The sequence below is a fragment of the Cryptotermes secundus genome, unplaced genomic scaffold, assembly GCF_002891405.2.
Source record: "Cryptotermes secundus unplaced genomic scaffold, Csec_1.0 scaffold621, whole genome shotgun sequence".
Classification (NCBI taxonomy): domain Eukaryota; kingdom Metazoa; phylum Arthropoda; class Insecta; order Blattodea; family Kalotermitidae; genus Cryptotermes; species Cryptotermes secundus.
This window is the reverse complement of record NW_019727103.1, coordinates 616,298-641,573: the sequence shown is the minus strand read 5'-3', so window position 1 is coordinate 641,573 and position 25,276 is coordinate 616,298. Positions and strand designations below refer to the sequence as shown.

Here is a 25,276-nt window from a genome sequence, read left to right as displayed (position 1 = left end):
GAGCAATGCATGACTCTCACATTGAATAAACATTAACAACATACGTAAACTATCAGTCTAACAATTTTTGTTGTTCCCCTCATGTTTCTATCATAATTAATTATCACACCACTCACCTCAAAAATTGCACTGTAACTTTATGGACACATTGTACATTCATGTTTCATAAATTATACTTTTTGAGAAAGTTGTCTGTGTTTAACTAATTAAGCATTATGCCATGAAGGCATATGGTGGAGTTGATGTACAGACCCAAGTTTTCTTAACCTCGGCACTAGCTGGTGTCGTCAGCTTCACGCCCCAGGCGCTTTACCCCTTGGGAAAGAGCCCCCAGTACCCATTAAATAGGAGACTGAGTGGACCCCAGAAGTAGTCTAGATGAGATGGAGAAGTGAAAATTCTTAACTCTATTGGGACTCAAACTCTGACTCCTCGGTCGTCCAGCCCGTAGCCAGTCGCTATACCAACCATGCTATCCAGGCCCTTACTTTTTGAGAAGACGTTCTGAAATTACCCACTGTTTTAAGTGCTGATAAATTCAGACCTTCTATTAAAATCTGTTGCTTAAACATACACTTTTAAGCCTGAAGAGTTAGTTCATGCATTAAAATGTATATTTACATTCTGTAGGATATTGAAAATACAGAACAGAGAGAATCACGTGAAAATAAGACCAGCAATTTCACTAGAATATGATTAAACTACACGATGTGCAAACATCTTGCGTCTGGTATACAGACTCCTTCAGAATCCTCAAATATGAAAGACATTTATTACAATGCCCGTTACCTAAGCTGTCAGTCATTAAAACCAATGATAGTTTGTATTAGAACAAAATAATAATACATTTTAAAGCCACTTCCTTGTTGTGGTAATCTTAGTACAATAAACCATGAGTGCGCATTATAGATATACCAAGTTAAATATTAAGACCCATTCTGTCAAGAAGCATAAAAGAAATTATATCTGAATACAGAGACTCAGTTCCTTTCAGATGAATATAAGACCAAAAGCAAACACTCAAAAATTTATCTCTTGCCACAATGTCCAATAACCTCTCTGTCACTCATATTCATCAGTTGTGTAGAATCACAGTAGCTGATACAAGAACATTCTGATAGGTTAAAAACAGTTTAGATTATTTTAACAATTTCTTTGTTTATTCATTTTACACCTTTCTTGTCAGTGAGTCAGTGATAGATGTCTTTGTAAGACCTGCCATAATAATACCTGGGTGATACACAGAAGCTGGTTTTCTGTTCCATACAGTTCACTACAGAGCAGCTCATCCTATAGTTATGGCACTTTGTTTGAGCAGTCACTCAACCAGTCAACAGTCACCTTGCAGTATGCCATACATTAAAATAAACCTATTCTGTTGCAAGACTACTGCTGTGATAAAATCACAGTTCATATCCATTGATCACTTCTTGTGACCAGTCATCTGCTGTGAGCATTCTTTGTGTTTGTGTCTAACCACAGTGAGATGCAGTCCTGAACAATTCACGCTTCTTGCCAAGATTGAGAGAATAAATTAGCACACGGCACACAAAATTCAATGTAGGTCCCATGAACCGCTTTTGATGAATGAATAATAAATACAGGACTAAAAGTCATCATGTTCCCTAGATATGAGAGCATAAAATTTTTATTTGTGGAGATAATTGAATCAAAGAAAGTCTACGAAATTAACTACGCATTTTAAAGGTTTTGCAGATTCAAATCTGAATGTTATTCCAGAAATCATAGAAAATGGATTACAACATGTATCACAGAACTTGTTACATCACTGGAAATGGGCCTCAACATTGGACACACTGTCAACGGCTACTGTAATATATGGCAAGTTCTTTTGGAAACACTTTCTGAGCACGGACAGAAATCTTCAATCATATTGTGACACGTACGAGTATACCCATTCCTGGCAACGCTTGAAATACGTGCACACAACAAAACGGTACGGCAAGAAGTGTTTTCTATGTGGTCCAAGCTATGCCCATTGCTAGGAAACGGGGTTGCTAAACACATTCCGCAACAACAAATATTTCCATTGCTATGCAACACGCTGTAAATACAATAATAGAGGGAGAGGTGTTTTCTATGGGCCCATAAGTCATAGAATGAGGAGAATGAAGTGAGTCCTCAGCAAGCATGGAAGAAGGGTTCGGCTGAAGACTTGTTGAGAGTCATTGTAATTGTGGAGATTTCAATAGACTGTAATAGAAGGCATTAATAAATTTGATCAACCAATCCAAAACCTGTTATTATTAGTCAAGAAGCCATAAACACAAGACAATATTATGCAGTACTGTGTACATATGCAAATGACAACCCCCCATCCAGAACCTCACTGTATGAAGAGGCAGTAATAAGGCCGAGAAAGGAAGGAACGAAGTGCTCTGTAAATGTTCTGCAATGGCAATATATGTAAAATATTTTTTTTAAATACTTTCTTGGGCACAGAGGTCTCTTTTGTAAACATTAATTCAACCTGTATGAAATGGCCTGATGATTCCTGTGTAGTTTGTTGCACTTGACTCATCAATAACAAAACTTTTACATTATTAATTATACTTTTCATTCAGCAGAATGTACAGAGATGTTTAAACTTTCTTAGTAGCCTATTTTCTAACCACACTTCTGCATGTTTCTCAAAAGGGGCTACCTACAACTGGGAAAAGCAACACTTATTACATTTCATCAGATTCTGTACCGAGGTTGTGTGCCGAAGGCTGAAATCCAATTACATGTCACAAATGGCTGGAATTCAAGTGTTTTTTCACATTTTCTACCTCCATATCAATACATCACATTTTACAAACTTTCTCATACCAACACGTTTAACTTTGTTTTGGTCACCACAGGGTTGACTTCAATATTTACTGAAGTCAATTTAGTAACATTATTACAGATAAACAAATGAAACAATCACAGTATACATATATTTGATCTTGGAAAATATGAACTTATAAAAAAATACTAATCTCTCTCTGCAAATTTTAGGCTTTTAAATTGTCCCATATACCAAAATTCCATAAATTTTTATAATTCTGATCCAGAAGATCACTAGTAGACCCAGTTGACTGGAACCCACTGATGCTCAGTGCTAAGAGCTTCTAAAGCTTCAGCCACTTTGCGGAATGTAACGTCAAAATCCTCGTTTACCACTACAAGATCAATGTACTTTTCGTAAGTTCGTTGTAAGCATGAACTTTCTTCCAGAGTCTGGCGAAGGTCTTCCTCCTGAAAACATGTTACACATAAGCTTAGCCTGCCCTCTCTTTTCTTACAAAGCAGTATTTTACCAAAAGGGAATAGGTAGAATGACTTAATTACTTTTATTAGCCCTGAAGTCTCTGGTAATAATAACATGACTTTTACTCTCATCACTGCCTACATGCAACTAATTCATGGAGCTGGGCCCTTCTCGAGAAGCCGCCAATCATGCAGGTATTAAAGTACTTCCCAGCATTTTATGGAACTTGAAGGTTCATTAATGTTTTCACAAGAGCCCTCCTCTGGTCTCTATCATGAGCCTGATCAATCCTTTCCATACCACCCCATCCTATATCTCTAAGATCCATTTTAATATTATACACCCACCTACATCTTAGTCTTCCTAGTGGTCTCTTTCCTCCTGGATTTCCCACCAGCATCCTTTATCCATACTTCTCCTCCGATTCGTTCTACATGGCCTACCCATCTCACTCTATTTGACTTTATCATTCTAATTATACTTGGCAAAATGTACAAGTTATGAAGCTCCTCATTACGCAGTTTTTCCAACCTCCCATTGCTTCAGCTTGCTTCGGTCCAAATATTTTCCTCAGCACCATTCTCAAACACCCTCAGTCTATGTTGCTTCCTTAATGTCAGAGACTAAGTTTCACATCTATACAAACACACAGGCAAAATTATAGTTTTGTGCATTGTAATTTTTATGTTTCTAGACAGCATACATGAAGACAAACGGTTTTGTACTGAATGGTAGAAACCATTATCCAAATTAATCTCCTCTTACTTTCCTCCTGAATCAAATTCTGTCCTGCATTCCGGTGACAACACAGCAACATACGCTTAGTTTTCTTTGTGTTTACTTCTAGACCAAAATCCTTACTAGCTTCAATTAAAGTTTGTGTTTCTCTTTATGGTGTCTTTCTTATCACCCAGTAGATTCACTTCATCAGCACAGACCAGCAGCTGATGTGTCCCATTTAATTTCAGCCCCACCTGGTGTTCCTGGACCTTCCTAATGGCATATTCTAAAGCAAAGTTGAAAAGCGGTGGCAATTAAGCATCTCCTTAATTTCAGCCCCACCCGGTGTTCCTGGACCTTCCTAATGGCATATTCTAAAGCAAAGTTGAAAAGCGGTGGCAATTAAGCATCTCCTTGCTTTAGACCATTCTGGATAGGAAAATTATCAGACAAATGCTTACCTATATGGACTTTACGGTATGTTTTGTTAACCCACATTTTAATCAGCTTAACTAGTTTCATGGGTACCCCATACTCTTTCAGAATATTGTACAAAATTTCCTTCCTAACTGAATCATAGGCTTTCTTGAAGTCTACGAATAGCTCATGTACTGTCTATCCCCATGTATTTGCTTGGATCCCGTAACCACCGCAATTTTGCTTGTTTCCTTTGATCTAATAATTCTAAGGATCGTTCATCATATCATGGCTTATGCTTCTTCAATTCATATAAATTGATAATATAACAATAATAACCTAGACCAGTGCTGTCCAACGTTCCTATGTACTCGGGCACAATTCACTGATGCCTACGGAGGTGTGGGCGCCACCACACACTAGTACTACTACTAGTACTTCTATTACTTTTACTACTACTACTACTACTACTACTAATAATAATAATAATAATAATAAAATTTTGCGAAAATATTTAACAGTACTCAGACGTTCAAAAATGTCTCGTCTTACAATCTGAATTAACATTAAAAATCGGCGCCAGAAAAATATATCTCATGCACCATGGTGCCCATGGGCGCCGTGTTGGACAGGGCTGACCTAGAGTCTCTCAGGCAGAAATTTTTATATTTTTTCTAACATTTTCCCAGGTGATATTAACATCCACCTCATTATCTACGTTTTTCAACATTTTCAACACAATACTGCTCTTTACCCTCTACCGACTTCAATTTCTTGAGATTTAACTTCCAAGCTTCACCCCTGTGCCCTACCCAATTTATGAGGAGGATATAAGAGACTATTTTTGCAACACTCACCCTTACTTACTTTGATATGAGTTGTTTATGCTACTATGGTCTCTCACTTCCACTGTCCCCTCCCAGTGGACTGACTGATCAGACATGATGCTAAAAATAGGCTATGGCTCATCTGCTTGTATGGATTCTTGTGCCAGGAATATGACACAGGTGAGTGGAAGCCAAGATACAGATCATAATGACAATGTTTGATTAAATACAACAAATAAAGTCAAGAGGGACAGACCAAAGGCACCAGCTGCTATTCATGGTCCTCCAGGCCTTGAGCATCATCCATTAGAGAAAGCGAACATGATAGCTGACTTTTTGAAAAATCAGTTAAAACCCCATGACCTGTGTGGTGACAACCATGAATGGCAGGATAGAGCTCATGCTCTACTCGAAACTGTAGATAATAACCTACCTGAAGGAATGAGACCAGATGATATATAGAAATTAACAAATTCCCTGAAATTGAGGTATGTGGGATGGATGGGCATTCATCAGACACCTTCCAAGGAGACCATTTGTGCACGTAACACATATGATGGGTCACTGCATTCATCTTTCATAATTTTCGAGACTGAAGTCAAGTAATGTTTGCTACCATTCAGTCCAGAACCTTTTGTCTTATTGTCTGCTGTCTAAAAATGTAAAAACTAGAATATACAAAGCTAAAAACAAAATGAAACCATTTAAATACTTCTATTTTAATAGAGTGCAGACACAAACAAATGAGTATTCCACAATAACTGAAGACAAATTTACACTTTTCTGCTTCTTGTCTGCTTAATACTTGCTACTTTGGAGACCAAAACTCTGCAATTCTCTGTTCACATCTATTCTTTGCTAACACCACAAATACTAGGTGACAATAAAGCAAACAGAGACATATAACAATGAAGAGTGAAGCAGTACTTACTTCATACAATGAAGCAAGAGATTCCAGTGTTCGTGCCCGTCGTGAACTGTATCTTATAGAACTGGCTCGATCAAACTATACATGCAACATAAATATACAACAATTAACACTAACCTACGTATTATCTTATCCAGAAAAAACATACAAAAAGAAACCCACCTCAAAAAGAAACAAAAACTTCGTTGAATATCATATTTTCGTAAAACCAAACATATTTTCCACATCTTGATGCAGTTTGCTTTTAGCGCTGATGAAACGCTACCCATAACTGGATCAAATACTGTACACTTTTGACAGGCTGTCTGCTGAAGAGGTGGAAAAAAAATTATGGCTGAATCACTGAAGCAGAGGTGCAACATCAGTCAACACATTCAGTGCAGTGAACTACATTAAAAAATAGATGGCCACCACTGATGTCCATGTTATAAGTTGAGATGTCAGACTGTGGTTTTCTGGACTGTGAAGTCTTAAACTTTTCCATTGGTCTGAGTGACCACTTTCTGTGCAACCTGCCTACACAACTGAACTAATCACATATAGTTCAACCCTGAGGATGGTGGCAGCATGTTCCTCCTAACTATTGGCAGTTACATATAAGACTACACAAGCATCACAACCCCAAAGACCACAATGATGTCATAAAATAGCATCCACAGGTGCTCACTGATTTTCTTTTTACTGACAGAGGGAATTCACTTTTTCACTTTTATTGGAATGATGGGTGAAAGATATTAAATGCAGAAGAAAATATTGGTATGAAAATTGTTCTCTTACCCTTACATGGATTAAGGGGGGGGGGGTTATAATCTGTATTTTATACCAAACACTATGACAATGATTAAATCAAGGCCATTTCACATGGATGACAAATATACCCAAGATTTTAGTGGGAATGCCTGAAGGGAAGAGATCACTTGGAGAGCTGGGCACAGATGTGGAGTTTTCTTTTTACATTAAAATAAATCTCAGAGAAATAATGTGTGATGGTGCAAACTAGATACCTCTGGCTCAGGATATGGCCCGTGAGCAGAGTAAATGAAATAATTTATTTTCAACAGTTTTCTCTAAGACTCAATTACTGGAAATATTTTTAATGAAACAGTGGAAGAACAAATATAACAAATATAAAAACGATATATAAAATTAACTTTCCAGTGGGAGCTGGGGCATGCTGTACTGAAATACTGATAAATTATTTACATGTAAAATGTTTGGTTTAAACTGATTAACTACACATGTAAAAGGATTAGCCCCTGTGATTGTAGTGTGGGCAATGTAGTCACAGCAGTGAATGTGTCACTTCAAGACATACAGGCAACAGTCTGACTACTGCAAGACAAAGACAAGCAAGTAACTTACATCAATGGATGATGGTTTACATTAAGTATAAAAGGTTCACAGATCAACATAACAAATATTTAGTTTCCAAACATTGCACAGTTGCTGTACCTGCATGAAATTATGCACATGTGGTCCCAAGTTGGACCAAGCATTCTAACTTAGTGATCAATAATTTCCAGAGAACATCTTAATCATTAAAGAATTCTTGGGGGCTGTTTTAGATATTTTATGCTTATGATCTTCATGCATTTAAGAGAGTTCAAAGCCAAAAATTTTTATAAATATACCCACTTACTGTGGCATAACACAATACAGATATTCCATGGTTTGTAAAAAATATTTTTTAAGAAACTTGACTCAAAACCCTTCTTTCAATCAGACGCAAGATGTCTTCATTGAAGTTAATTGTTAAAAATATACAGGATTTGACTGAAAGTTGCGGACAAATGTTGGGTACGGTTTCCACATACCATGCCAAGAGAAAATGTCCATATTAACATGTGTCCTGAAACATTTAATTTGTGAGTTATAGCTGAAAGAGTATATTTATAACAAGCACTCAGAATGTTCATCATGAGATTCAATGACACGTCTCATCATGGACCGCTGTATATGTTCAAAGATGCTGGGGTAGCTGCACACAGTTTGACAGGCATACACAGCATGATGTCAAAGTGCCTCTTCATTGTCAACAGGACCTCCATACACAAGGGATTTTGGGTGCCCCAAAGGTAAAAATCCAAAGGATTCAAATCTGGCAGGCATAAAGGCCATGCAGCAGGTCCTCCTCTACATATCCATTGGTCATGATAAGTGTTACTGAGAACATCCCACACTGCATGGCTAAAATGTGCAGTAACGCTATCAAGCATGTACCACATCTTGCTCTGCCAGTGGTTATGTCTTCCAGTAGCTTTGACAGATCATGCAAGAGGAAGTCTCAGTGGTAGATACATGCAAGCCAATATGGCAAAACATGCAAGTTACCAAATAATCACCAACAATCCCTGCCCACACATTAATGCTGAACAAATGAATAGGTGATGAAAACATTCTTTCAGCTGTAACACAAATTAAATGTTTCTGGCCACATGTTAATGTAGAACTTGTGTCCAAACTTTGTCTGCAACTTTCAGTTATACTGTATATTCAAGTGAGGAATGTACAAAAAAAAAAAGGCCATCAGTAAAGTTTGCTGGACAGATCCTACCAGATTTAAGATGATGAGAATCAAGAATATGCTCTTGACAGACAGGAAGATGGTAGCATTCCACATTTCATACAGGACAGCTTAAAAGCTTAACTTAACAAACACAAACCACAAGTTTTGTTATCATGTGGCACACCAATTCTGAAACCACAGAACAAAGAAACAACATCTTGCACCATAATCCAATTAGGCACTTACAGTGAGATTCCTGTTAGATGATCCAATGGAATGGCTAATACCATACAGATGCTTCAACTGTTCCATCCCAGGAGCAGCTATGAATATTACATATGGCATGAACTCAGAAGAGTTGTGAAGTATCTTCAAGGCCTTAGAAGAAATATTACAGTAAATTCCATTAGCTGAAACATCTATACAAAAAATACACTAATCCATGTTTCTTTTTGCTTTAATGATTGGGAAGTTTGATGAGTGTTCCATGTGATGATTTTGAAAATGGTCCATCATGGACAGCAACACTGTGCGCTTGGCCTGACCATAAAGAGATATTCAATGAAAAACCTGAGTAGGTCCAGTATAGGATTAAGTTAGAGCTGATCAACTTTTCGAACAGGTGGATCACACTGAATGATACAGTACACTATGTGGGCCCAAGCATTCAAATATCTCTACTGAACATTATAATAAAAACAGCCTTAATTTACCTTATCAACATGGAACCTGAGCTTGCCCTTGCTCCATATGAGAATTAACATTCAGTTCCAGTCCTGAAATTCCACTTCCCATCACACCACGTAAGCACATACTGGTGATTCTCGAATGGAATTTCGTTTCCTTTCATATATGAAGGAACCTGTTCACATGCATACATGCTACCAAGTACATCTGCAAACTTTGTGCTAACTTACGTAACACCAGAACCAAAAAACCTGAATAACGAACCCACAGGTTTCATACAGGGGAAGGAATTTTTTGACCAAACCTGTCAGGAAATGTGCTTCATCACATCGGCAGCCATACTAAATCCCATATTCACTGAGTATGACACAAGCAGTAATGTCACTATACTAACAGCAGCCCTAGTGTATGTAATTCAATGATGGTATACTCACAGCAGGGCTACAATCCAGGACACACATTTTTCCTTGACGAATGACATCACGAACTGAGTCTAGGGTTGAGCCATACAAGTGTCCATTATGCTCTCCATATTCTAGAAATTTATGTTCCCGAATCTCCATCTCCATTGTTTCACGATCAATGAACCAATATCCACGACCATTTTCTTCAAGTACCCGTGGAGGTCGAGAAGTATCTATAGGATATTTAAAAAAAAAATAAAAATAACTTAGATGTTTATGCAGTAGTTCGTTAGTTACTGGAGAGGGTGGGTTTCCCCATGCACTTAGACCTGTATTGGTCCATTGTGCTTCCCTCTATGATTTCTACCAGTCTCTATATCCTACCAGTACTGGTGCTTACCATCAGTCCCACCCAGCCAGCGAGACCGGCTCTACTAGCTGAGAGGTGTGTATAATGCTTCCCCCATCTACCGGAGGTATTAGAGACTGCTGCTGGGCGGGAAACGTCCGTTAATTTGGCTCAGTGACCTCCTTTGGAGATATGAGGTTCTTTTACGTGCCGTAAAGCTACGACACGGGATCCACGGCTTAAAGTCCCTCCCGGAGGACTTGTTCCCTGAATTTTTTCGCCCTTAAAAATTTGACGACCTCCGCCGGGTATTTGAACCCGCGTACTACAAGTCATGAGGTGGGAACGTTACCTCTAGACTACGGAGGCCGCTTGTCTATGCAGTAACCGACTTCACTCAATATTTCATTATGTCACTAATGGAAAATACTGTGCTTTAAACATGTAACTCAGTTTTCACTTGATCTTTTTAAATGTAAATTATGTGATGCACTTATCTCATTTTGACCATTTTGACTTAACCCTGCAGAGCAGCCATTTCCCACAACGTTACAGTTACAGTGGAATCCTGATTTAAGGTCTCTTGATCTAAAAGATTCTCTTATTTTGTTATTTTCTTGTGGTTCAGCCAAACCCCCATACAAATTAAATTAGTATCACTCATTTTAGTGTTTTACTAATTTAGTGAATGAAAATCAAATCCCTACTTGAATTCTCTACCAAAGTTAAGTACCATATCCAAATGCAAGACTAGGCTTTTCCCCCATTTTTGAAGATAAATAATGAAGACCAGTATTCAATTTCAGTGTGAAAAATATATTGATAGATGAAGAAAGCAGTCTTCTGGGATGTGGCACCGTGTAGATGTGGTGTTAACCGACGTTTCGGAGGAACGTATCACCTCCCTCTTCAGACAAGCAGACTGCTTGTACCAGTTCTCACGGTCTCTTCGCTTGCCGATTTTTTATTTTTACTTCTACCCTGAAGATGGAGGCAATATGTTCCTCCGTTACGTCGGTTAACATCACATCTACACAGTGCCACATTCCAGAAGACTGCTTTCTTCATAGTCACCGTCGTGAAAACCTCAAATCTTATATATTGATAGACTGTTGACACTCTAGGATTTTAGCGGGGTGATGTTCCTTAGGCGCAGCAAATGCTAACATTCACGCCATATTATGCCATCAGCATTGCAACTGCTTAAGGAAGGGAGACAGAAATATGTTTCAAGCTTAGGAGTCAAACACTACAATATATTTATCCAGTTAACCACAGCAGTTGTGAATGGCCATCTGTAATATCCCACAAACAGATATTACAGCCAAGTGATGAAGTTGCAAACAGCAAAGACAGAAAATGTATAACACATTTCCATGAATACATGCTTGATTTTAAGTGCATGAAATTAATAAAAAAAAAATCAAATTTTATGTGCAGATATGTTTCAAAGAGGGAAGATGTTTTAGATTCAGAGCTGTCTCCCAGTCATATACACAGTATTTATGTACCACTGCTGTTTATTGAAGGAGACCTTGAAGTCTCTGAAGATTTAACATCCATTATTTATCGTCCATCAATATTGCAACACTCTTCCATTCACTACTCAATTTTAGTTTAACGTTATACACCTTGACACTACATGTTTCGGCTCCAAAAATGTACTGTCAAGGTGTAAACTAAAATTGAGTGGTGAATGGAAGAGTGTTGCAATACTGACGGATAATAAATAACGGACGTTAAGTTGAACAATTGCAACAGAATGCTGTAATACAGTCTCTCTGAAGATTTCAGAAAAGTTAGCATTATGGACACCATACCAGGGATATCACAGCAACAGGTAATGACAGAACACAGATACAAGACAAGCATTTATGAAAGACCAGAGAAGAATAGCATGAGCTTTGATATAAGATAACAAACTCTGGGCAAAACATTGACCTTATTGAATGGAATTAAATCTTCTGCACGACAGAGCTGGCAGCAATGCAGTATATACTGCAGTGTGATGCTAAGCCTGCTGAACCACCACATGCACCAGCACAGCTATGTGATGCACAGACAATACAGGTTAAATTCTACAATGCAGCATTTCCTAATGCTAGTCTTTTTTCATAGTTTACAACTTACAGGGTACAATCCCACCAAATTTGTCAGGATCACTGTTAATCAGTCTGTTCTTTAAAGTTCTACGTCCAACACCCTGTGATCCAATGAGAGCCAGCGTCCTTCTCTTGAAAGGAGGCATGCGGGTCACTTCTTCATACAACAGCAGTTCTGCTTTGTCAAACTCACTATTCGATTTTGATTGATACATGGTTTTCCTCTTCTTTTTTGATATCTGAAGAGAGAAAAAGATTGTAATATCTAAACTATTCTACCAAGTTTCTGAGTATCCAAAAGCTTTGTATTTTTTAAAAATAATCTGTGTGTTCTGTAGTGCATGAAGTGAGTAAAATTAATGAACAGTGGAATGCAATATATGCATCTATCTACATGTTTTATCATTAACACTACTAAGCTGATTATAATGACATCTGGTATTGGAAACTTGTTTGGCAAATCTGATTTTGAGTCATACTGGTCCATTCTAACCATGCAACAAAGTGAAACTCAAAACTGACATAAATCAGGTAGTCATGTGATTTAACATGCACTAACACAATTGTGTTTATCAGTAACACAAAAATTTTGCAATTATGCAATACTCAGAACTCATAAATTAATATCTGTTTATTTTCTGTTCAAATACCTCCAGTTTCTCTTGGAATTTCACACTCTAAGAGAGACTGAAAACTATGGCAATAACTCTAATCTTTTGCTTCTGATGTGTGAAGGGGTAATATGACAGACAAAACTAAGCACATGTTTCATTTGATCAGATTAAGTTCAATCGTTTTGAGTACACCAATTTAAATTAAAATGCTGTACAATATTTATCTCCTGTTGCAACGAAATTTTGTTACTCTTTTTCTTTCATTATAAATCTTCCCAATTCCTGTGTCAAAGGCCAGATCGTGTCTTGATTAATAATGAGACAAATTGTAACATACTCTTGCTCCACATATGCTGATCTTGTGGACATAGTCTGCCTCAGGTTTCACAAATGCTTTACGCCTCTCTTCCAGTTCTTGGGATGGAATCAGGCCAGCTGGACCATTTGAACCAACCTTCTTTGCTTGCCACCAGTTTGGATCCTTCTGATTAACAATCTGTAACAATTATTTTGTTATGTTAAAGACCATGTGGCTACATTGGGACAAAAAGGAATGCATATAGAAAAGGTATCTGGAAGATTTAAACAGTGATTGGAGGATATTAAGGTAAGCTTACAAAGACAGACTGTTGGGATCAGTACTGAATGCAACTAACTCCAAAGTGTTCCAAATGGCAGACTTGGTATTAGTGGTGCTGGATCTCTGGGTTCTGCAATCACATTGCTAGTTAATGGCCTACTTAAGCAACTAATTTCAAATCAGCATTGAAGTGTGTATGATGAGATAAAGTTTAAAATTGTTTCTGAATAGAATATTCCTGATTTGTCCTGGAAATTCTATAATCTTCTTTTAATAAACACAAAAGCTCTAAACCCAACATTATAATTTCAAATTAATCAAACAATACTACTACAAGACTTAAGCTTCAATATGTTGATTTATTTCGTACCACTACTGAATCAAAACACCTTGTTCAATCCTTACAAATCAAGAAAAACTTGTATCCACCAAGGGTATTCCACAGGTGAAATATGGATGTCTTGGATGGCAGTTTTTCATATTCAGAAAGACAACACAGTGTACAATTTGACATTAGTTCTGGCAACCCCAAGGGGCACACAGTAGAGCAGTTGGTTGAGGCACTATGCTACAAGCCGGAAGGTCGATGATTTATGTGAAATTTTCTCAATTTACCTAATCCTTCCAGCCACACTATGGCCTGGGTTCGACTCCACCTCTCACAGAAATGAGTACCAGGAATCTTCCTGGGGGGTAAAGGGTGGCCAGCACGTAAGGGTGACAACCTTAATGCCAACTGTAAGCCAACTGTCTAGAGAAAATGTGGGAGCCTTGATGTCTCACAACCTTATGGGCCATCATGGTCTGTTACAGAGATAGCTTTACCTTTACCTTTCTACTGGTAACCCCCTATGCAGGACGTAATATTGTAATTTGGGTCTGCTAGTAAAGAGTTTAATTACAGTTTATGTGGCTGTGTTTTAAGAAACAATGAAAACAGCATCAAAATAACACACACACAACATACATACATCAGAATCCTGATAGCACTAAGAAAGCTGAAGTTCATGGTGCATACCTTTCAGTTTACAACAAATACTACCAACTCTTAACATCAATGTAACTGCTGCATTTAATGCTGATGGGCAGGTTTCTGAAGATATACACTAAATATTTACAATGGAAAAATTCCATCCTGCATTAATAAACTTATTGTATGTCTGATTTATGTGGCAGACAAAATAAAAATGATTTGTTACTGTGTTATCTGGAGTAAGGTGAACAGTATTTTGAACAAATGGTACATGAATTTCAAATACAGGTCGCTGGTTCTTGAATTCAGAGATTCTACAGTCATATAAAAGAAAAACAGAGACATGCCAGTCATGTATGTTCTAGGTGGTACAAACTAGTTGAAAGAGCAGGGGCAAAGAAACCATTCCATGTTACTTGAATAACCTACGATACTTTGATAGACTTCAATTATTTCATACAATACATATTTCCGTCATTAATGCAACAAAAGGTTATAGTTACTTTAATTGTTTATTCATGACATATTTTGTCCATACATGGCCATCATGCTGCTAAGCTAAATTGTTGTACTGTACTGCATGTGGCTATTTATCAGTACTCCTTATTTAAAATTACAAATTGACATGCAGTAGAGTACAACAGTTTAGCACAGCAACAGACAGTTGATGATGGCCATGTGTGACCGAAACATGTCATGAATAAAGAATTATAGTGACTATAACCTTTTGTTGCATTAATGATGAAAATATATTGTATAAAATAATTGATATACTGGTGAAAGAGAATGCTTAAATAGAAAAGCGACAGATTTCATTTTCCTGATATACTGTCTACATTAGAATATGATGCAAATTACTGTCTGAGTAAAAGGTGGAGGTCCGCCATCTTGATAAGCAAAAAACTACTACGAGGCAGTAACATACAACATAGCATGACACCATTATCACTGAATTACAAAAAATACCGCTTATATGTATGTATATGGCGAGCAATACTGAGGAAGGCCAGGGCTCACAAAGGGCTGTCGTGCCAGTGATGATGATGATGATGATGATGATGATGATTATATGTATGTATTTTAACTCCCCAATTTCCACATATTCATTGTCACAGAAGTGTCCATTCCAACTGTAGCAGTTGTCACATGTGATGGACGTAAGATAACGCGTCACAATATGTTGGAGAATGCTATGCTTCAAGAGTCTAAAGTGCAATTCTACTTGTAGCATATTGTACTCAGACACGTCACTCTACCTGAAGGATGTCACCATGGCTGAAGTGTAAACCAATCTCTTTGCATGGTAACAACGAGTCATCTGCTGGGTTGTAATTGAACATGGCTCTCATGTAGCACTAAAATTCAAGAAACAATACTTCAATACAAAGTGTGTTAAATACATTCCAACATTATACTTCAACTCATACATTAGTGACTACTGCATCATTTATGATTAACAGTTGCCAGTTTGGGGGGGGCGCAGTGTAATGAAGTAATCTAAATGTCAGGGAAAATTCTAAAAACATTATAATTAAAAACATGTCTTACATGTGGAGAACTAATAAATAGCAACAAATCAATGACAATTTGAGTGGGGAGATAAAGAGAGAGGTAAAGCTGTCCTTATGTTCTATTAAACACCACAACATGAAGACATATGTGAGCGTTGCACTAACCTCTGTACAAGATGGAGGACAATGGTCAACTACATACTCCAGCTGACTTAACCTGAGACAGTTACAGACCCCAATGAACACTGGATAGGAGGTTAGATGGGCCCCAAACCTAATCTGGGCATAGCATCATAAAGGAAAATCACTGCAGGGATGTGGCACATACCAGAGACTGTTTCCTGCAGGCAAAGCAGTTGGGATATGATACTGACTACTCATCTGCATTTAGTGAAAAGCACTAAGAATGTGTCAAGCTATACCACCACTCCCCCACATATCTTCATGGTATGGTCCTTAACTAAGCACAAGGACAACTTCCACTAAGTTAGAAGAGGCACGCCCCTTTTAAGTTCAGTGGGTTATACTACCGAAAGGGTTACAGAAGAGAGTTCAAACTGAACAATTTATAATCCCAACATTTTACTGCACCTGGCCACCATTCAGCTGAGTATGCTCATCTTCAAAACTTGGACGTATCTTCAATGCAACAGACTCCTTGGCCTTTGAGATCTGGATTTGGAGGTCTTCAGGTGTAGAAACAGGAACACCATTTACTTCCAGGATTGTGTCACCAACATGCAACAAACCCTGGTGATCAATCATCCCACCACCCAGGATCCGAGCTATCACCAGGTTACCTGACTCATCGACTTGCACGGTCAGCCCCTGAAAGCAAAGGACTTCAAAGCTTAAAAGACAAAACTTGGAAAGAATAATCAACAGAAATAAGCATATAAAAGTGTACTCCACTACATTCCAAACACAATATTGGTATTTTACACACCACATTAGTCTTGATGTTTGCTTACTGCAGATGCAGATCTACTATTAAAGACCTTCTTGAGAAGCTGACAGGTATTCAGCAGATCAAGAAAGTCACCACTTTTCATCAAGCCCAGAAATTCATTACCATGTTCAGGAGAGCTCACAACAGGACACAAACCCAAGTCACCTGAATCCAATTCATATCTTCGAACCCTATTTCTTCAAAAGCCACTTCAATATTGTCCTCCCATCTATGCTTTGTTCCTCAAGCGATTTATTTTATCTTCTGATTTTCTGACCAAATTTCTGCGTGCTTTTCTATCCCTCCCTTGTGAGCTACACATCTCTATCATCTCATTCCCTTTGATTTTATCACAGTAATAATATCTGTTGAAGACTACCATTTATGAAGAAGCTTATTTGCAAGTCTTTCTTGACACTTCATAACAAACTAGTTTTCTATAGCAAGGGGCTGATCCGCTTGTAAAAATCTGCAAAGTGCTCAAGTAGAAGGGAATCTAGATAGCCAACTCCCAATGTGGTAAAGTGTGCATCATGGGAGGTTGTTGGTAAATAACGATTTTACAATAAAAAGATTGCAGCATGGCGAAAGTTAAACAAATGTGTCAGTCATCTTCAATATTGCTACTGCACACATTTCTCTTGTGGCTTTCACAACTCAATACAATGTCACTTTCCTGGATCTTCAGTCAACTGTGTACCTCTGTGGTCAGGGTTACTCAGTTTAAAATTGTAAACATCTTGAGCTTTACTGTATTCAGAACTTCCGTTTTGATTACTAATATACACCACAGAAATATAGTTCATATTTAATACTTAATTTTTTAAATCTTTTTAATAATAATACAATGAATTACCATATGTTTACATAACACATTTTCTATAAAACAGCAAGTATTTTGTAAAATTGAGAACTGTTTCTTCAGTATCCACTGGTTCGAAGTTTAACCATAATTGAGTTAAATTAGATCATTTGCAGAAATAGTCTTAAAAAGGATCCATATTGCAACAGTGTGTTGCTTCTAAGAACTCACAAAAATATACATTTTAACCTTCTGAGGACCAGGGGACAACCACTCTCTGAAACACATGATTAGAATGACAGCAGTACAACAACACTCTCTGTGTGGTTTCTTGAAAAACCACTAGAACTTTACATTCTTTTGTCAGATCACAGCTAGCAACAGAACGACCATGAAAAGCAGGGCCCAGATTTTGATGACATGTAATCTTTTTTTCCTTGTACCCTATGCAATGCTCTTAAATATATAAATCTTGGATATGAGCTGCTGGTTACAGAAATGTAAATTTTATGGGTAATTTTTTATCATTTTTAGGTTTAAGGTCATTTTTTCATTTTGGGGGTAAATTTTTGGACTTTTAAGGGTATTTCTTGTCATTTTTGGCCATTTTAGGGAATCTTTCTTCATATGTTTTCTGAAATGTGAATAACATGGAAGCAAAGTGTTCTTTCTTTTCTCCTTTAGGTCATTTTTCTGGATTTTTTCAGTCATTTTATAGGTCATTATTTGAATATTTTCAGGTCATCAAAATCTGGGCCCTGCATATTACATTTTTGGGTCATATTTTAGGCCATTTTTCTGGACTTATTTGGTCATTTTTTAAACGTTTTCATGTCATCAAAATCCGGGCCCTGATGATAAGTAAAGCGCGTATACTTGGGATCCACTCACAGACTTTCTCTCTTTAGTTGAAGCTAGGTATTTACAAACTTGACCATACTTTTGCCCTGGTCATGAGAATGAAAATGGTATCAATCTCAAGAAATGTTTGTGAAAGATTATCATGTGACTACCCGAGTGCATGCCTTCGCTGGCTATGCTGATTATACAGATTGTGATAATGAAATACAAACCCCCTCAACAGACAGTAAACCTGGATTTTGAGAGAACCTCCTGTCGCAATTGTGAATATAAGTTCAGACAATAACAACACTATTCACAGTGACAGAAGAGATGATATTAATGATGTAAATACTGACCAAATCCAGTGTACAACATACACAGAAATTCAAACAGATGCATGATCCAACATTCTTGCACTTTCCTGTCTTCCATGATACCTTGTTAACAACACCATTCTGTTTCCACCAGGTATCCAGAAAATGAACCCCAGGCAACATTTAAGGCATAGGTTCAGCAAGCAAAGTGTAGGTTTGATTTCACTACACACACCAGAATATTTGGCACTACAAGTAACTCTGCTCTTACACACCACAAGTAGGGAATCAAGTTTTGGGTGTTGTGCAACTCTTGTGAAAAATAACGTTTGGCTCTTTCTGCAACTGAGATTGAAAAGAAACAAAAACATACAGTCTTGGTCATGTGGTAGTGACAAAGTTGATCAGCTTGGAAAAGTGCCCGAGGAATGATCACCATGCTTTCAGACAACTTTTCATCATACTGCTCTAGTGGACTAGTCTGCTTGTGTAACCTGCCTGACTGGAACAGTACAGTACAACAGCAAGGGCATTGCAAACAGTCTAAAACAGAAATCTGATGTTGGCCAAGTAAAATATCCTTCAGCAATGAGGTCCTTGTATCTGGTTATCATGATAATAAATCCAGAATAACACAAGCGTAGCTTGTCCCATCTCATGTTGCTGCAAAGAACATAAAAATAACAAACAGATGAAACAGGCTGGAAGGAAAGTAACAAAACCAACAAACATCCATAATCACAACAGTTTCTTGGCAGGAATAATGTGTCCAGTACATTGCTCTACACCTATGCTGATGAACGATGAACAGTGAATTACCAAGTGTCCAAAAAAGAACTCCGGAGTTCGGTTATACATTATTCACTGCTTAATCACAGAGTTTGTGTGTTTCGAAAATTTAGAGCAAAATCTGTCCAAGTTTTAGTGACATGAATTCTAGAGAGATGGCAACACTGCACTGTGATGAGCCGGTGCTGCATGAGAACAGGAGTGATTCAGTCATGTCTCTGATGAGGCTACTTTTCACACATACGGTATTGTAAACCCCCACCTTTGCAGGATTTGGAGCAGTGAGCATCTCTGTAAGAGCCCCAAGATCAATGGGTGGTGCAACATCAAGCTGGACCAAATTGCTGGGCCCTCTTTCTTCCATTAGAGCACCATCACCATTACAGTTTACCTGGATATGCTAAAGATCTTTGTGTTCCCACAGATATTAGCTGAAGTTGAAAGCCTCATTTTCCAACAGGATGGAGCACCAAACTATTTTGGTGACAAACAATTTCCTGGTCGGTGGATCAACAGGGAAGGGATGATTAATTGCCCCCCCCCAAAGTCCTGACTTAACACCCATGGCCCATGGATTTCTTCTTCTGGAAGTACATCAAAGACATCATGCAAAGTGAAAGGGTAGAGTCTCTTCCAAATTTGCGCTGAAGGATTACAGTGGCTGTCATTACAGTGAACCTGTGGATCTGTTCTCTTAGGTGTGGGGTGAAGTGGAATTTAATTTCAGCGTCTGCAGGGCCAACAATAATGATCACAACAAATTGCACTAAATGGCAGTAAAACTTGGGAGAGACTGTCCCACAGTTTTGTTAATAAGAAATTTTTATGACATAGCAGTAAACAAATATCTATAATAACTCTGGAGTTCTTCCTCAGACATCCTGNTACGTAGGTCGTACCGAAAGACATGAGCAACTTTCTTTTGCATGCAACCAGGGAACAGCAGACGAAAGAGAGTATGGTGGTAGGTGGAACCAGCTGTTTTGTTACCCTTGAGTGTCTTGTGACATCAACAGCTTGCATCACATGACCAGTATCACTCCGATCACTCCTAACAAAATGGCCGACAACGATGTCGTTTCACCAGCGTGCTGTCATCGAATTACTTGTGAAAGAGGAAATCCCTGCTGCAGAAATTCACCAGACTTCAGCGTGCTTATGGAAGTGTGTGCATGGGTGCAAGCAGTGTTCAAAGATGGGTGAAACATTTTAAAGATGGGAACACCAGCATCAAAGATGAGCCTCGGAGCGGTCGTCCTCGAACAGCCTCAACTGAACGCAACAAGGAAAGAGTGGATGAGATCATTCATGATGACAGGAGTGTGACTGTGGACACAATAGCCCAAAAACTTGGAATAGGGCACAGTGCAGTACATGAGGTGATTGAAAGCTTGGGCTACAGGAAAGTTTGTGCTCGTTGGGTCCCGTGATTATTGACCGAAGACCACAAAGGTCAGTGAAAAGCCATCACCTCAGAACTGCTACAGAGATATCAACATGAAGGCGATGATATTTTGCTCTACATTGTGACAGGTGATGAAAGCTGGTTTCACCATTTTGAGCCTGAAATGAAACGGCAGAGTATGGAATGGCACCATTTGCATTCTCCATCAAAAAAGAAGGCAAAGACAGTGCCATCAGCTGTGAAGGTGATGGGCACAGTCTTCTGGGATGCAGAGGGGTTTATTCTGGCTGAATTCCTGGAACCTGGGCAAACCATCAATGCTGCTCATTATGTCCAGACGCTGCACAAGCTCCACTGTGCATTGCGTGATAAACGTCAGGGACAAAACATCATCATCCTGCATGACAACACTCGCCTCACATTGGAAGCAACTGCAAAAATGGGGTGATGCCGTGATCTGGCACCCTCCGACTACCATCTTTTCGGATTTGTGAAGGATCAGCTGCGCAGATGTTTTGAGACAAGGGAGGCAATTCAGAAAGCAGCATGTCAGTGTCTTCGGATGGCTGGAACGGAATTTTACAGAAGTGGAATTTTCAAACTCCCAGAACACTGGGAGAAAAGTGTATAAAGAAGTGGCGATTATGTGGAAAAATAAAGAAAGGTCTGTAGATTGAGGTGGTGTATTTAGTTCATTAATAATATAGCATGTTACATTCCAAAAATGTTGCTCATGACTTTCAGTACGACCCTCATAGTATGTGTAGCAGGATGGTGTTAAATTCATACATTATTTACAAGGAGCACATCACTGGCAAGAAAATGACACACCTTCAATTCACTTCTAGTATAAGAGAAGCAGTGGAAGGGGAATGGCTTCCAGTATAGAACCCAGCACCAGCACTGGTAGCAGTGTACCTGCTGCACCTGGTAAGAATGCCACGCTATTCATACTGCCAGGTCACAACCTAAAATGGCATGCAGTGTGTAGCAACAGAAAGTGAGGACCAGGAACAAAGATCACACTGTATGTGACAAGTGTGAAAAGGGCTCCACAGATTGTGTGCAAGACACACAAATGTTACTACATGATGTGCACATAATTTGTAAACATGTACAAAATCTTTATCAATCAGAATGTATTATAAAATATCTTTCCCTCAAAATCTATCAAATACTGAAGAGTGATTTCTTTGTGTAGGCAAAAATGCTCACAGGTTTCACAAGATACTACCAACATGCCAGTAAGGTGACAATAATGTTACCATTCTAATTTAACATAAATTTCATTTATCAGAAGAGTTCACTGATAATTTAAATAATTCTTATGAGGGTACTAATAAATGTAATATTTATTTAATATGTCTTTCAATATTTGACTTTGAGGTCAATTAAAGTTTCAACCTGCAATATGGAGATCCTGGAAGATATGACCTCTTTCCTACATTGCTGTAAATTTGGCAATCATAAGACATAGCTACACCAGAATGGCCTGGTCCTCAAAGAGTTGTCAGCTTATACCCAAGCATGGGATCCAAGAGAGATCAGAACACACAGAGAGAACACATACTGCATTATGTTCTATCTCAGTCCCATTGTGTACACACATCGTTCAACAAATCACAAAGATCACAAATAATAAATAATACTGAATTTTACCAGTGGCTCATTAGGACTTTTGCGAAGCCCAACCAATCTAATGGCATCAGCTGTCATCCCGTTAACAGGTAGTTCAAATGCTGGAAGCTGAGGCTCTTGTTGAGGACTAGGTTCGTAGCTTTTCTCTGCCACTACGTCATGTGACTCCAAAAGTGCCTGCATTAATAAGAAATGATATGTGCAAAACGAAGGGTAACAACACACATCACACAATTTGTAAGATGTAATAACTGTATTCCCTGCAGACCTAAAATTACTTTATCAAAAAGAAATATAGCATATTTACAACACAGAAAATACAGAGGTATACCAGAAGTCCCATGTCACAGAGACACTGGGTATTTGACAAAATATGGAAAATTGTTGCAAACCATATGTTTCCAATCTGAAATGTTGGAATATTTCCCTAAAGATTTGCCATTGCATCACTACACTCTTTGAAGTCATATATTATTAACCATCATCACAAAAAGTTTCCCTAAAAATCCCTTTGTTTTTTATTTATTATATGCTACATGCTTTGCCCACAAAGAGACAAAATACAAAAGCAGCTCATCCTACACAAACTGCACAAAATATAAAATTTAGCTCTAATCAAGATCTACAACTTTCATCTTTAAAGTGGTGAATATTTAAAACAGAAGAAACATAATTACTGACCATGAAGTGTGACTAGCTTTGCATCAGTTGATTGTGCATGCTGGTTATTATGAAAAACTGAACTCAATTCCATCATTATTTTCATTCATACTCTATCCATGTTTTACATATACTATCTGCTAACTATGTCAGTTGACCTCAGGTGTAACAATGGCACGGTAAGTGTTTCCAGCTGTGTGAAAATTATATTTGTATCAGCAACAAATGAACACTGCAGCCAATGACATATGCATAATTGCAAAGAATGTTTTTAGGAAAAAACATACCGTAAACCTTCCAACACACAAACTCTTCAAGATACCTAACCAAGACTCAAAATAAGTCCAAAAGTGTCACTTGCTGACTGTCCCAAGAAACTGGGGTCTCCAAAACGTGTATTCTTAGAGCCAAAAGAAAGCTCCAAAGTTTCATCTTTACAACTGTAAGTGATGCACAGCCTTCATCCTGCAGATCCTCTTTTGAGTTGCATTTTTTGCATCCTCCTTTTTAGAAATATTCATGACACAACAGTGCACCCTCAGTTTCATTTCATTTCAGTGGTTATGTAAATTCACAGAATATATGCCACTGTGATATTGAAAATTCATACTATCTGCCAAACTCCATTACATGAACAAAAGGCTGGTGTATGGTGCACTATGAACCCTAGACAAACCATAGGTTCCATAAGGTTCTATACTTTTAATGGTACAGTTAATTCAGAGCAGTATGTGAATGCAATTATGTAACTATTCTTTGAAAATTAACTGAAGAAGAAAAGTGTTATGCATATTTTCACTGGGACAATACACCACTATGCACCACAAACAATTCAGTCTAGAGGGTATAAACAACAAATCACTAGGACCACTGCATCAGTGTGATGATCAGGGAAACTTGAATCAGAAAGTTTATAAAAACATCCAACACGTTTTCAGAAGCTTCATATACTTAAATCTGGAAGGAAATTTTAGAAATCACTGATCATCTTCATAATGTGTCACAGAATTAGTTATATCAGTGTGGAATGTGTGCCAATGTTGAAGTACATCACTTTCAGTATCCACCACTGTGTGAAGTGGTTTTACTGATAACACTTTTTAAGCGCAGATGGAAACCTTCAATTAAACTGTGTGGTAGGAGTCAATTTTCCCATCAGAGGGAAGCCAAACATTGTATGGTATCTTACTCTATAACCAGACAGCAAGGCTGTAAATAAATGACTGAACTCCTGCATAAAAGTAGAACGAACACTATGATAACCACTGACATCAATTACTTTCTGACTTGTAACATGTCTAACCTGACTCATAAAACAGAAAATTCCAACAGTACTCTCTAGATCATGCAGCCTGAAAGTGGTTACAATTATTTGGTTACATGAAAGTGAAATGTAATATTTACTGGAATGATAAGACCTAATGTTAGGGCTATTAAGTTTGAATACTTGGAAATGTGCCTTTATTAAATCACACAGTAAACAACAAAAAAAACTCATGATGTAACTTTCTTTGTCACCAAGAATTTAGAAAAAAACAGACTTAATACAGAATGGTAGAACAGAAATCATAAATATACAAAACCAGACAAAAACCTTACAGATTGGTCACCAAGTGTGAAACAAAAAGAAAACCTATATACATTTGGAAAACACATATTAAATAATGAAAGAGCATGAGCTAAAAGAAGAAACAACAAAAGAACTGAAACCATGGGAAGAGGAATCCATAATCAAAAGCTATCTATAACACAGATGCTCCTTTCAACAGAAAAATAATTATAAATCAACCAAATTGGTCATAAACTATTCTGAGCCAGTGCATTACATTGACATGGATCAGGTGACATACATGGTCAGCCATAATTTTCCATAATTCTTTGCTGAGGAAACCTCCTGACCTCAATAAATATAAAATCAGTAAACGACTGGAAGCCGCAGAAATGACAAATTTTAGTCTGATACACACAATAAGAAACAATATGCAGAGAACTTCATATCAAT

The 25,276-nt window shown here is 37.8% G+C and overlaps 1 protein-coding gene across 7 annotated transcripts in view; it reads right to left on the bottom strand.

Moving 5' to 3' along the window:
* Nucleotides 1-392: 392 nt before the first annotated feature.
* LOC111864450 (MAGUK p55 subfamily member 6) overlaps nt 393-25,276 on the bottom strand; it is a 77,449-nt gene continuing 52,565 nt past the window's right edge. For 6 of the 7 annotated variants that reach the window (XM_033751431.1, XM_023851690.2, XM_023851691.2 and 3 more), the window contains 9 exons: nt 22,636-22,791; nt 16,466-16,702; nt 15,620-15,718; nt 13,148-13,306; nt 12,225-12,435; nt 9,776-9,978; nt 8,901-9,032; nt 6,152-6,226; nt 393-3,243 (listed from right to left, as the gene is read on the bottom strand). In XM_033751431.1, coding sequence (XP_033607322.1) covers nt 3,067-3,243; nt 6,152-6,226; nt 8,901-9,032; nt 9,776-9,978; nt 12,225-12,435; nt 13,148-13,306; nt 15,620-15,718; nt 16,466-16,702; nt 22,636-22,791 — 1,449 coding nt within the window. In that variant the 3' untranslated portion in view covers nt 393-3,066. The remainder of the gene's footprint in view (nt 3,244-6,151; nt 6,227-8,900; nt 9,033-9,775; nt 9,979-12,224; nt 12,436-13,147; nt 13,307-15,619; nt 15,719-16,465; nt 16,703-22,635; nt 22,792-25,276) is intronic. The other variant, XM_023851693.2, reaches the window with a different exon arrangement.